At 38.7% G+C, this 12995-nt stretch overlaps 1 protein-coding gene across 1 annotated transcript in view; it reads left to right on the top strand.

The window, feature by feature from the left end:
• Positions 1–12995, top strand: part of LOC135220808 (1-phosphatidylinositol 4,5-bisphosphate phosphodiesterase gamma-1-like) — a 511068-nt gene that overhangs the window by 113058 nt on the left and 385015 nt on the right. Inside the window, exon 4 of the mRNA XM_064258319.1 lies at positions 5377–5515. Within this exon, the coding sequence (XP_064114389.1) occupies positions 5377–5515 (139 nt within the window). The remainder of the gene's footprint in view (positions 1–5376; positions 5516–12995) is intronic.

Here is a 12995-nt window from a genome sequence, read left to right as displayed (position 1 = left end):
TGCCTCCTCTTAGCCGAAAGGCCCCAACGATCCTTAAGGCTCTGGTTTAACCTGGTAGCCTCCGCTGACCTCCTTAACCATAGCTTCTGGGAAGAGATCTGCTCCCCAGATGCTAGACGAGAGTAACCTATTCGGTTCATGCCGAATGGTTGCCTCTTGTAGGACATGCTTCCTACAATTCGTCCGAGCAGTGGCAAACTCAAACATATCTGACTGTACCGTTTGAGTCAGGGCTTTGGTCATGAGCTTAAAAATCGGTTCTGATCCATAAGCCATGGTAGCTACCTCAGACATAGCCATAGAATTGATGGATCTGGCTAGACGCGATTTTGCATCAAACTCGGCCTGAATAAGGCTATCTGGGAGCCTGGGTAGCTTTTCACCAAACTGCTCCATAGCACAGTCCGGTTTGAGTTTGCCAGCTGAGAATGTATTCGGCAAGTCTTCCCACAATTCTCCAACTGAGGGGAGCAACGGAGAAGTGGGATCCGCTTCCTTCAACTGCGGTATAAGTTTTTCCCCCTTTTCCCCCTTCTGGGCCGCTGGGATGGTCGCCTCGCGATCTTGGTTAGGACAGGGAGCGGGGTACTCTCATCCATTGTAAAAATGGTAAAGGGACTCTTAAATGGTTGTATCTTGGTGTTAGAACAATCCATGTCCTCTAAACACCTGAGCCATTCTCTCTGAGCCTGGTCTCGTGAGTAGAGGACTGTCTCCTTAGGTACCCTATCGTCCCGCACCATAGCCGACGGCGTAAGCCTTGCGTAGCCTATGAACGGAGGCTGGAGGTCTTCCGGGAAGAACTCGAAGTCCTCTATTCTTCGAGTCCCAAATTCCGGTATAGAGATGAGACCGTCCTGGAAGGGGGCGTATGACGCTACTCTCCACGGATTGTTCATAGAGAACTGAGGTAGTGAGTCATACGGAGGAAGTTGGGATCCACTCGTGTTGGACAGTGGAGGAGAGGCTAGAGGAGCTTCTCTCAGCCCAGCTATAATGGAGTCCTGGGAAGTAATCCTGTCCGACAGACGAGAGATCATTTGCTCCATGCTACTCTTTAAGGACCCAACCAGGTCACCCACCTGTTGCAACAGGCCAGCATTGGGGTCCAAAGCCGGAGCTGCTGCGGAGGTGGAGGGGAGGCTCTGAATCGGAACCAAAGGTAGCGGAACTGGTGATTCTGCCGGAGTGCGAGATCTCTCTCTGGAGGATTTACTCCTCGAGGACTTAGAGCCGGAGCTAGAACTTTAGACCTGGATGCTCCGGGATTCCCAGCCGGAGACTTACGGGAGGAGGATGAAGCCGAAGTCGTCTTCTTAGACGACGACGACGTCTTAGTCAAAGTCATCACCTTAGACTTGACCTTAGGTCTAACCGAAGCATCAGGAGGAGAATATATTTCGTCACCCGTAAAGCCTTGGAAGGATGGAGAGGTTGCAGGAGTAGAAGAAACAGTTACGCCCAAGGGTGACCCTTGGGTGTCCACCGTACCTACCTCGACCAACAGGTCGTCTATACCTACCATAGGTTCAACATTAATATCTAGGGTCGCGACATCCGTAGAGATATCCTGGTCCTGATCAGTTAATGAAGTGGCCAGCTGTTGTTGGATGAAGGCGATAGTCGGATCCGCTTCTACCGGGTCGACGTATCCTGTCGCCTTGCCTCCGGGGAAGATTAGTAATGCCAACACGCTTCTCTAGGATGTAGGGTCTGTCCCTTGGCGGCGTTTTTCCCAAACCGCCGACCCAGGCCCGCAGGGTAGCCAGAGCGGTATCTCTTTACCGCCGGAGCCTGGAAGAGAGGGCGTAGTTTAGATTTAAGAATCACTTAAAACTAAAACAAAACTTAAAGTATAACTTAAATTAATTGCCTTAAGTTAATATGATGAAAACTTAAGCGCTAAAAAAGAAGCGAGCAGCTACTGGAGATGTAAAACTTACCCCTTCCAAAAGCTGGCTCACCAGATCGTAACATATGGTACACGTCTCATGGTACCAGACCTGGATGTCCCCGAGCGGAGTCGCGCATGGACATGGGACCGGCAAACTTCGTGTCCACAAGGGTCCTGAAGTGTGGCGGAACATCCCGGATGCTCACAGTTGGTGGCCTGTAAAGTGGGGAGACACATGAGTACTCTTAAAAACATCACTTACAGTCTAAAGGACAGAAGAGCTCGATGCATGCCGGAGCTCGGAAAAAATTTGGGCATAACCCCTCCCTGCATCGCCTGAATAGGCTATAATCCCGGAGAGATCCGGTAAGATATGTAAGGGAGGGGGATGGTTTAAGGTTCTAAGCAAAAACTTAAAGATAACTTAAACCTAACACACAAGCAACCCGGACTAAGTCCAGTGCGTAGCGGAGTGTAGTAACTCAGCAAAACGGTACGGTTAGTATAGACCCACTGGTATGCTACGGTCCACTCTACTGAGTGGACTAACAACCTCTCCGCTGGATACCAGGACTCCGATCAGGAAGGAGCCCTAGTAAGATGGGAAAGAGCGAGAAGACATACAGGCTCAAGCTAGCCCGGAGCGACAAGGTAGCGCGGAGGGTGGGCAAGGCCAGTACCCCCCACTCCGTACCAACCGGCCGGACCGAGAAGCCGGAGAGGTCGAGACCAGTCTGGGTCTGTCCCGACTCCCTAGCCCCTCCGCCTGAGGGGAGAGAGGGAGGCAGGCTCGGGTATGAGGAGCGAGCATGGGCAGACCGACCCGCCCCCGCCCGACTCTATGGAAGAGCGGGAGGGGGGGGAAGAATGACTGGACAGGCGTCTGGCTGGCCCGTGATCACGAAGTGACCACTAGGCGGTAAGACCAAAAACGACAACTAAGCCTAGGACAACCACTGATCAGGGAAATGCTATCGGGAAGCATACTGAACTGAAAAACGGAGGCAAATAAGCCCACTGGGCCGAACCAACTGATCAGAGAGATTGCTATAGGGAAGCAACCAAACTGATGAGCGGTAGTATAGGCTCAAAAGAGCCAGGACCTAGGCTAAGCCGACGCCTAACTAACCTAACAATAATAAAATACACAGTTATATAAATAAATAAATGAAAGAAAGAAAACAATATAGCAGGAGAAAAAATCCAGGAGTGTACGACTAACCCGAAGGCAAGTCTACCACTCAAAGCTAGTCAGAGGCCGATACTAAGAACCTGGACTAGGGTCTGGAGATAGGAAGAAGCCTACATAAGGTAAATAACATTGCAAGCATGACAAAACCTGAGTAGACCGTACCCTAAAGTAAAGTGGAAATAATCATAAAGAAGCGAAGATAAATAAGGGGATGTTCTAGGTATGGGAGACCAAGAACGAACCCATCACGAGGCAGAACCATGCTGCCATGCTTCCGACCCCGAGATCGTATTTATACCTAAAAAACGGCAAATACCGTCTCAGGGCCGGAAAAAACCAACTAACCGTAAATACTGAGTACTTAACTTAGCTGCTGCGATAGCTGCACGCTCCATAATAGAAAATCCAATGAAAGGGCACAAAAAACACAGAGAGGAAAATAACACAACCAGCTCGTGTGTGCTAACTTGAAAGGATGGCCACCAGAGGCGCAGCAGTCGGCAGCATGGGATGGAGTAGTAGTAGTACGAGCTGCTCACTCTGTGGGTCGGCTCCCCTCTTGGAGGGATTTTGTAGTGGGAGATTTCTATTGGCATTTTCTGGCTCGTGGTAGTGGTCTCACTCGCCTAGTGTTCATACCGACACCCTCCTGGAGGGTGAGCGAGTCAGTTATACTGACCTTTTCTTTATTTTATTTATTCTCTGGTATGTGTTAGTACATTTACCCTAGAAATAATAGATTAAAGGATATTTCGCGCAGCGACACGAGCTGAGCCCAAGAAATAACGGTAAGTGCAAAAATTTCAACCTTTGGTCAACTTTGACTCTACCGAAATGGTCGAAAAACGCAGTTGTAAGCTAAAACTCTTATATTCTAGTAATATTCAATCATTTACCTTCATTTTGCAACAAATTGGAAGTCTCTAGCACAATATTTCGATTTATGGTGAATTTATGAAAAAAAACATTTTCCTTACGTCCGCGTGGTAACTCTTCCAAAAAAACTCAGAAATATTTTTGTGCGATTGTCGTAATGTTTGCACCATTTTAAATTAGCCATTACATGAAGTTTTATATATGAAAATGTGCACAATTTCATGTAGAATACAACTAAAAATGATTGAAGGTTGTAGCCTTTCCCATTTTCGAAATATTTGCATATAAATCACAATAAATAGAAAAAAAACCACGTTTGGTCAACTTTGACTCTACCGAAATAGTTGAAGAACGCAATTGTAAGCTAAAACTCTTACAGTCTAGTAATATTCAGTCATTTATCTTCATTTTGAAACAAATTTAAAGTCTCTAGCACAATATTTCGATTTATGGTGAATTTTTGAAAAAACTTTCCTTCCCTCCGCGGGCAGATTCTCCGCCGCAAATCTCCGAAATGCGTACGTCGCATTCGCGTTATTTTTGCTCCGTTTCATATTAAGCATTTCATAGAGTTTTATATATGAAAATGTGTGCAATTTCATGTAGAATACAGCCAAAAATAATGGAAGGTTGTAGCTTTTCTCATTTTTGAAGTATTTGCATATAAAAAAAGATTTATGAAAAAATTTGACATTCGGTCAACTTTAACTTGTCCGAAATGGTCAAAAACTGCAATTGTAAGCTAAAACTCTTAAAGTATAGTAATATTCAATTATTTATCTTCATTTTGAAACAAATTGGAAGTCTCTAGAACAATATTTAGATTTATGGTGAATTTTTGAAAAAAACATATTTTTTTACGTCCGGGCGTTACGAATTCATGCATCATTTTGTGATAATATTTTCTCTGTGTTGCTTTGATTGTTTTACAATGTGTTATATACCAAAATGATTGCAATTTAGTGTACAATACAACAACAAAAAATTAACTCGTTAGCTTTAACTGTTTTGCTCACAGCGCGATTTGAATACAATTATATATGAAATTTTATTTTTGCGCTATCATATATTGCATTATTTATAGATGATAATGATATTTTTTTCATTTCTGATGATTGCATACTAAACTTCAGGCAATGACAAAAAAAGGAGCCAAAAATGAACTCTTAACCTTGAAAACTAAGCGCGCTGTGATTTTTTGAAAAAAATATTTTTTCCGCTTTGGCGCTCACCCCGAGACCCCCTCGGCATACGGAAGACGGTTTTTATTATACCCTTTCGGCTTAAGAGGGTTAACCTCAATCCCAATTAAAATCTGTTTTACATGGGAGGTACCTTTATTTTTATTTAGTAAACATTAATTGATATGTGCTCAGTTGTATTTACATGAACAATAGTTTACTTCTTTTCACAGCCCTTGCAGCTGATGAATGTAACGAGTGGATCATAGGACTGAAATACCTTATCAAGGAAGCCCATATTAGTCCATACCCAGAAAGACTTGGGCGGTTTCTTCGCACTGAATTCTACAATATGGAGAATCAGAGGAACAAGTATGTAATTTTCAATTAACTTTATTGAATGCACCCAGGCACATCAACTAGAAACATTGCTCTAAAATAAATCCCAATGGGCATGGTTAATCAACTATAGTGCACTTGACGTCTTGCTTATTCATTCCACTGCTCCCCTTGATGATACAAAAGTGTACAGGCATTCATCCTTGACTATCAAGCATTTTTCTTAGTTCAGTGTATTGTGCATTTTTTAGTTAGATATAAGTATATTCACATTTCGCCTAATTTTCATAACATAATGCCTTTTTTTTATTATTCTTTTGCCAAGTAATTTTCAGGAAGTTGAGTGGATTTCAGGAAATTCAGGGATAGTGTGTTTAAATTGAGTGTTGGGAGTTTCATGTTCACATAAGGTTAGTTATGAATTTTTTGCTTGCTGAGTTTAACTTTTAACCCTTTCTTGTTTTTATCAGTATTTAATATATTCACTCAGTAATTTTTACATCCTGTTTGCTCCTGCATACTTGTTTGGGTAAGGAGAGCAAGTGACGGCAGTACATTTGTTGCCTTAGAGGACCCTATTTTACAGTACCCTTTTTGTTGGGAACAGGAGTGTTCACACGAACTAGTGTGTGATTTAAGTAATGATTGGCTCTGCATTCATTCATTAGTATAAGTACTTACAGTAGCATGAATGCAAGTATTACAGTGGACCCCTGTATTCATGGGGAATGGGTACTACAGCCCCCCGTGAATAGGTAAAAGCCTATTTTGATAATTAAAACACAAAAAGCCTTCTAAAAATGCTTATGTATGCCGGAGTACAGTGGTACTTTGACCTACGAGTTTAATTCGTTCCGTGGCCGAAATCATAGCTCAATGTGCCAGCACAACAAATCAGTTTTCCCCATTGAAAATGCCTAAAATGCCCTTAATCCATTCCAACCCTCAAAATGCCACTCCATATTTTTGTTTCATGGTATTAAATAAGGAAAATAATTTTTAGATAACCAATATTGTATAAAAACATAATAGAAAGAGTATGTAAAGATATAAGGTTTCATACAGTGTAGAGTTAGTGTTCCAGATATGATAATTCATCTTACTATATGATCCGATTTTACGAGAGACCAAATTACAATAGCCTAACTTTATCCCATCTTCTAGGTCAATAAGTTCAAAAATAGCAAAAGAGATTGAAAGTATTGTTTTAATGTTATACTTATTGCATAATTGTGTACAGCCATGAACAACCGAACGAGAACTAACATTTTTTGATAAGTACAACTGAATTGGATAACAACAACATCCGTTGGCTTGCATTTCAACCATCGTACGATGGTAAACAATTACCGTAGTTATGTTATAAATGATGTTATGTAGAGTAGGACTGAGATTTTTTATGTAATAACTTTATTCGCTAATAATTTAGTTCACAATTAAAACAAGTCGTATTCAAGTCATATTTCAACATAAAAACATGTCATATAACAAAAAATTCCCTTGTCTCATATAAGTCAAGTATATCTAGATATTTGTTCATGCTAACTAGAAGCGAGAAAATTTGCTCAGAGTTGAGTCTAATATGGCAAAAAAACTTGTATTCACCATCAGCTGATTTCCAAACCAAAATATTGACTGCGATGTTGTTAGTATTTTATAATACAGTGGACCCCCCGTATTCGCATTCTCCAGATTCGCGGACTCACACATTCGCGGATTTCTCTGGGGAACGTTTCCCTGCATTGTTCGCAGAAAATTCACGCATTCGCAGTATTTTTCTATGATAAATATCCACAAATTCCTGGGTTTTTTTATGAATTTCATCATAAAATGCACTTTTTGTGATAAAACTATTAAAAAAACCAAGTATGACAATTTTTAGTGGGTTTTCTTTAGTTTTAACTAACAAAATAGGCTGTTTTTAGCCTTTTCATAGGGGTTCCAAACATTCGCGGGTTCTAACTATTCATGGGGGGGTCTGGTACGCATCCCCCGCGAATAGGGGGGGACCACTGTACAGTATTATTAGATATAGTGAACTAATGTATAACTTTTTAAAAAATTCATGGAATGGATATAGTGAGGTATTGTATAACTTTTTAAAAGATTAATGGAAAAGATGCATATTTCCTTTTTCTTCTTTGCTCATCTTAATTTTCCTCACTATGCCATTTAAGTAGTAGCGGCATCTCAAGCTCATACCTCAATTTTTTGCTCGTGTCACAAAGCAAAAAATCGACCGAGTGAAGACTTGTACCTCAGAAAACTCATACATTAATTCACTCATAGGTCAAGGTACCACTGTATTTTGATAGTTTTATCACAAAAAGTGCATATAGTCATGTAAATCCAGTAATTTTTAAATATTTCTAAGTGAAAAATACTGCGAATTGGTGAACTTTCCTCAAATTAATATTGCTGCTGCTTTGATTTTGCCATTCCTGTGTAGACTTCAAGAGAATCCACTGCCAAGTTGTCATCTTCTATAAGCCCCCCCTTGAAATGGTATTTTTAACTTTAACTGGTATTTCAATCAGGGCTTGACAGCAGTGCAAAAAGAGGTCTCACTCCTCTCAAACAGGACATGTGCCTCAATCCTCCGGTCATTGGTTCTTGCATAATAGAGTTCAGTTATCAGTCTTCCTGTGCGAATTGTCCATCTACCTCTTCTTGTCGATCATCAGCTTCCTTTTGTCATCCTTCAAGGTCTTCCCCCTAGACTAGTTCATACTTGTTGCCCGCAGCCATAAGTTTTATAAATGCTTGTCTTCCTCACCTGCATTTATTTCTTGTTCTGGTGGGACTTTGACCATCTTTCTGCCTCTGGCACTTCTGGACTTCATACCCGTTCTCATCTGCCCCGTTCTCAAACCCCAAAGAAGGTATTTTTTATATTCTGCTCTAAACTGTTTTAGTGCATGGTGGTTCTGATGAGGGGACTGTGGAAGACTTCATACCTCCCAGGATGACTTGAGTATTTCATGGAGATCTTAATTGAGTTTTTCATGTAATCAAACATCAAGCATCCAGCTATGACTATGCAAGGGCTCTTTGACTGCAATATATAATGATGAGGCGGTTTCAGGCTCAAGACTTTTGAGCTTTTGTTGGGTAAGTCCCTGGAATTTGACATCATTCTACAAAGAAATTTTAAATATAGAGGAAAATAATGGCATAGGATCCAAAATAAAAGCTAAGTCCGTTATAAACATAATTTACATTCAACACAATAAAAGGAGAGTCTGATAAAAACTCAATACATACAGTCATCACCCTGCTTACAAATATACAGATACACAGACAGGGTTGCAAGATAAACTTGTGTTTGGAGCACTCTCCTTTGCCACCAGTAAGTTAAATTTTGCTCTGCATGCCTTTCTGCATAGTATGAATTTTTGCCACTTGAGGAATAAGGAGAACCTGTTCGTTTCACCCCTCCCCTGATTATCCTGAGTACTATTCTCGTGAGTAACTACCATGGATTCATGTTACAATTACTAGAATACTCATTCTTACTCGTAAAATATTCGTACTTATCTCTTTCTTACCAATTTACCTCATTCTTTGATGAATTCCCATTGTCTATGTTTCCTCTCCCCATAAGAAACATTTAGTCTGTATTTTTGTCAGTAAATGGTGTTGGGCATTGTTTATCTTATGAACTTCTAATGTCAGATGCTCGTCTTTATGAACTTCCTATGTCAGATGTTGCTCCTGCAAAATTCACTCCAGCTCACAACTTTTAAAGCATGAAAAAAATACTAATTTTACCTAAGTAACTTACCAAGTAATTACGTATCTAACAATTTCTAAGTAGCGGCAACTATAATTTAAAAATTGTGGTAGCGATTCTTTTGTTTTTGGTTTAGATAACTAGTCCTACCCAATGTTGTGGAAGGGCAGATGGTTTCAAGTGAAGATATGTAAGGCTATTTGGACAAAGTTTTCTGTAGTACTAATTCTAGAATTGGTACTAGTATTCTAGAACTACTGTTCAACCAAACAATGGAATTTCAGTACCTTTACAACTCAAGGTTACCAAAATCGGAGCAAATGAAAAATATAAATATATTTATTTAAAATGCAATGACACTCTTATTTTCTTGAAAAACTTAGGAATTTCTAAGGAAAATATATCGCTTTCACACTACACACACTCAAGCACACATCAATTATCTATAACTACTTAAACTACAAAGCCAAAGGAAACAAGCAATGAACTTTTGCATATCAAAAAAATTACCCTGTATCTGCAAAAAAAAAAAAAAAAAAAAAAAAAAAGTACATCAGTATGTATAAAAAACAGATTAGAACACCACACACACATATATATATATATATATATATATATATATATATATATATATATATATATCTATATATATAAATATATATATATATATTTATATTATATATACAGTGGTCCCCCGTATTCGCGGGGGATGACGTACCAGACCCCCCCGTGAATAGTTAGAACCCGCGAATGTTTGGAACCCCTATAAAAATGCTAAAAACAGCCTATTTTGTTAGTTAAAACTCAAGAAAAACCCACTAAAAATGTTCCTACATGGTTTTTTTAATTGTTTTATCACAAAAAGTGCATTTAATGATGAAATTCATCAAAAAAAACCAGGAATTTGTGGATATTTATCGTAGAAAAATACCGCGAATGTGCGAATTTTCCGCAAATAATGCAGGGAAACGTTCCAGAGAGAAATCCGCGAATGTAGTGAGTCCGCGAATCTGGAGAACGCGAATACGGGGGGTCCACTGTATATATATATATATATATATATATATATATATATATATATATATATATATAATATATATAATATATACAGACGGCCCTCGGTTAGCGGCAGGGTTCCGTTCCTGGCCACCGACGCCAAGCGATTTTTCGACGCTGAGCGATTTTAAAGCCTACGGCCGCCGCACACCTTCTTTCGAAACTCTAGACAGTCAAAGGCGCCGTAATCCCACAACGACGCAATAAGTATATTTATGCATTATAGTACTATAGAATTTACTGTACAGTACATGTGGGTGTCTAGAGTATGTAAAGATATAATAAAGTTTATACAGTGTACAGGTAGCTGTAGTGTTCAGGTTACGATCATTAGTCTTACGATAGTCCGATTTTATGAGAGATCAAATTACAATGGCCTAAACTTTTTCCATCTTCTAGTTACATAAGTTCAATAACAGCAAAAGAGAATGATGAAAGTATGTTTTACGTTATACTCGTTGCATGAACGTGTACAGCCATAACAACCGAACGAGAAACGACTTTTTTTTTTTTTTTTTTTTATTTCTAAGTACAACCGAACTGGTACATCTGTTTGGCTTGTATTTCGATCATTGTACTACAGTGCAACATTACCGTATTTGTTATAAATGGCGTTATGTATAGAATAGAACTGAGATATCTTAATGTAATAACTTTATTCGCTATAGATCAGAGATCAATATAGATTAAAGATCAATCGGGAAATATACCGTTAATTTAAACCAAATAGGTATAACTGAAGCTGAGAAAAACTGTTCAAGCTGCTAATGACTATTATCGTACATCGGCAACAAGGATAAACTGCAGTAAAACGTCTGCCATCACACACGACTGTAGATAAATTGGGATAAAATCATTTAAATCAAAACTACTGTGCTTGAAAGAACACATTTTACTGTTGGTTTCACGCCATTATAAGATAAATAACGTAAAGTTCGTATTACGATGATATAAAGGATTATTGCGAACGGATCACGTAATTTTTTATGCAATAAACATGCCGCCAACGTAATCTGTTAAAAAAAAAAATAGTAGTTCACATTCACAACGACTATTTCAATAAATATTTCCACCGGAAAAAACACGCTGTATAAAGGAAAAATAACTTTGTGTCATATAAGTCAAGTATATAGATATTCATTTATGCTAACTAGAAGCAAGAGCATTCGCTCAGAATTGCGTTATGGTGAAACAAACTCGTATTCATCAGCTGATTTCAAAACCACAACATTGGCCGCTCCGCGGAATACGGGCTTAGTTTGCCGTAGTATTTTAAAATACAATAATATGAGAATACATACAATATTCTTGGATACAGTGAAATAATGTATAACTTTTAAAGGATTTATGGAAAAGATACATAATTAATAAAATCAACACATGCATTTTCGGAACTGGCGGACAAGAACGAACATGAAAAACCATCCCCTGACAACGTGGAGGCGTAGTTACAAAGGCTGCCTTAATTTGTATCTTATTTCTGTTCAAAAATGAAAATACCTTTACGTAATATATTTTTCATACACATTTTAAACATAAAGCATAAACATTTGAAAATCGACACATCGATCGCAAAGCTAAATTTGCACTTTTTTTAACTCGATATTTTCGGAAGAGCGGCAGACGGCGGCATACAAGAACGAACTTGAAAAAACATCGTAGTCGATAACTTGAAGAGGAGTTTCAAAAGCTGCCTTTTTTTATCATATTTCTGACAGAAATAAAAAATACCTATTCGTAATACATTTTCATACATCTTTTTTTAACATAAAAGCTAAACATTTGAAAATCGACACATCGATCGCTAAATTTGCACTTTTTTTAACTCTATATTTTCGGAAGAGCGGCAGACGGCGGCATACAAGAACGAAAACTTGAAAAAAACATCGTAGTCGATAACTTGAAGGGGAGCTTTCAAAAGCTGCCTTTCATCATATTTCGCACAGAAATAAAAATACCCTATTCGTAGTACATTTTCATACACATTTTAAAACATAAAAGCATAAACATTTATAAAAATCGACACATCGATCGCTAATTTGCACTTTTTTTTTTAAATCTATATTCTCGGAAGAGCGGCAGGCGGCGGCTTACAAAAAAGAACATGAAAAAACATCGTATTTGATAACGTGAAGGGCAGTTTCAAAAGCTGCCTTTGTATCATATTTCTGTACAGAAATAAAAATGCCTTTCACGTAATACATTTTCATACACATTTTAAACAAAAGGCATGAACATTATAAATCGACACATCCATAGCTACATTTGCACTTATGTAACTCGATATTTCGGCATAGAACGGCGTCAGAGGCATATATTTACCCTAATACCTACACATAATAACTCTCCATAAAACTTGTTAATATAATTTGCATAACATTTATGGGTCTGAACGGCATTTCTACAAATGTATGAGCTCGTTAGACAACAGCGCTAGCGGCGCTGTTAAACTGAAATTTGTGCTGTAAAAGATACCTTTGAAAGGCTTATTTTTTTAATGAATATTTTTGACGACCGCGTAAAAACGATTCGCCGTTGAGTGATTGCGCCCTTAACCCCGTCGGGCCGCCTGTATATTATATATATAGATATATATTAGATATATAGATATAGATATATAGTATAGAGAGGAGATGAGATATATATATATATATATATAGATAGATATGATATAGTCAGAGATATAGAGGATATATCATAGAGTAGGAGATTAGAGATAATATA

Source organism: Macrobrachium nipponense, chromosome 2 (genome assembly GCF_015104395.2).
Source record: "Macrobrachium nipponense isolate FS-2020 chromosome 2, ASM1510439v2, whole genome shotgun sequence".
Classification (NCBI taxonomy): domain Eukaryota; kingdom Metazoa; phylum Arthropoda; class Malacostraca; order Decapoda; family Palaemonidae; genus Macrobrachium; species Macrobrachium nipponense.
The sequence above is the reverse complement of the archived record's forward strand: the minus strand, read 5'-3'. Positions and strand labels throughout refer to the sequence as shown.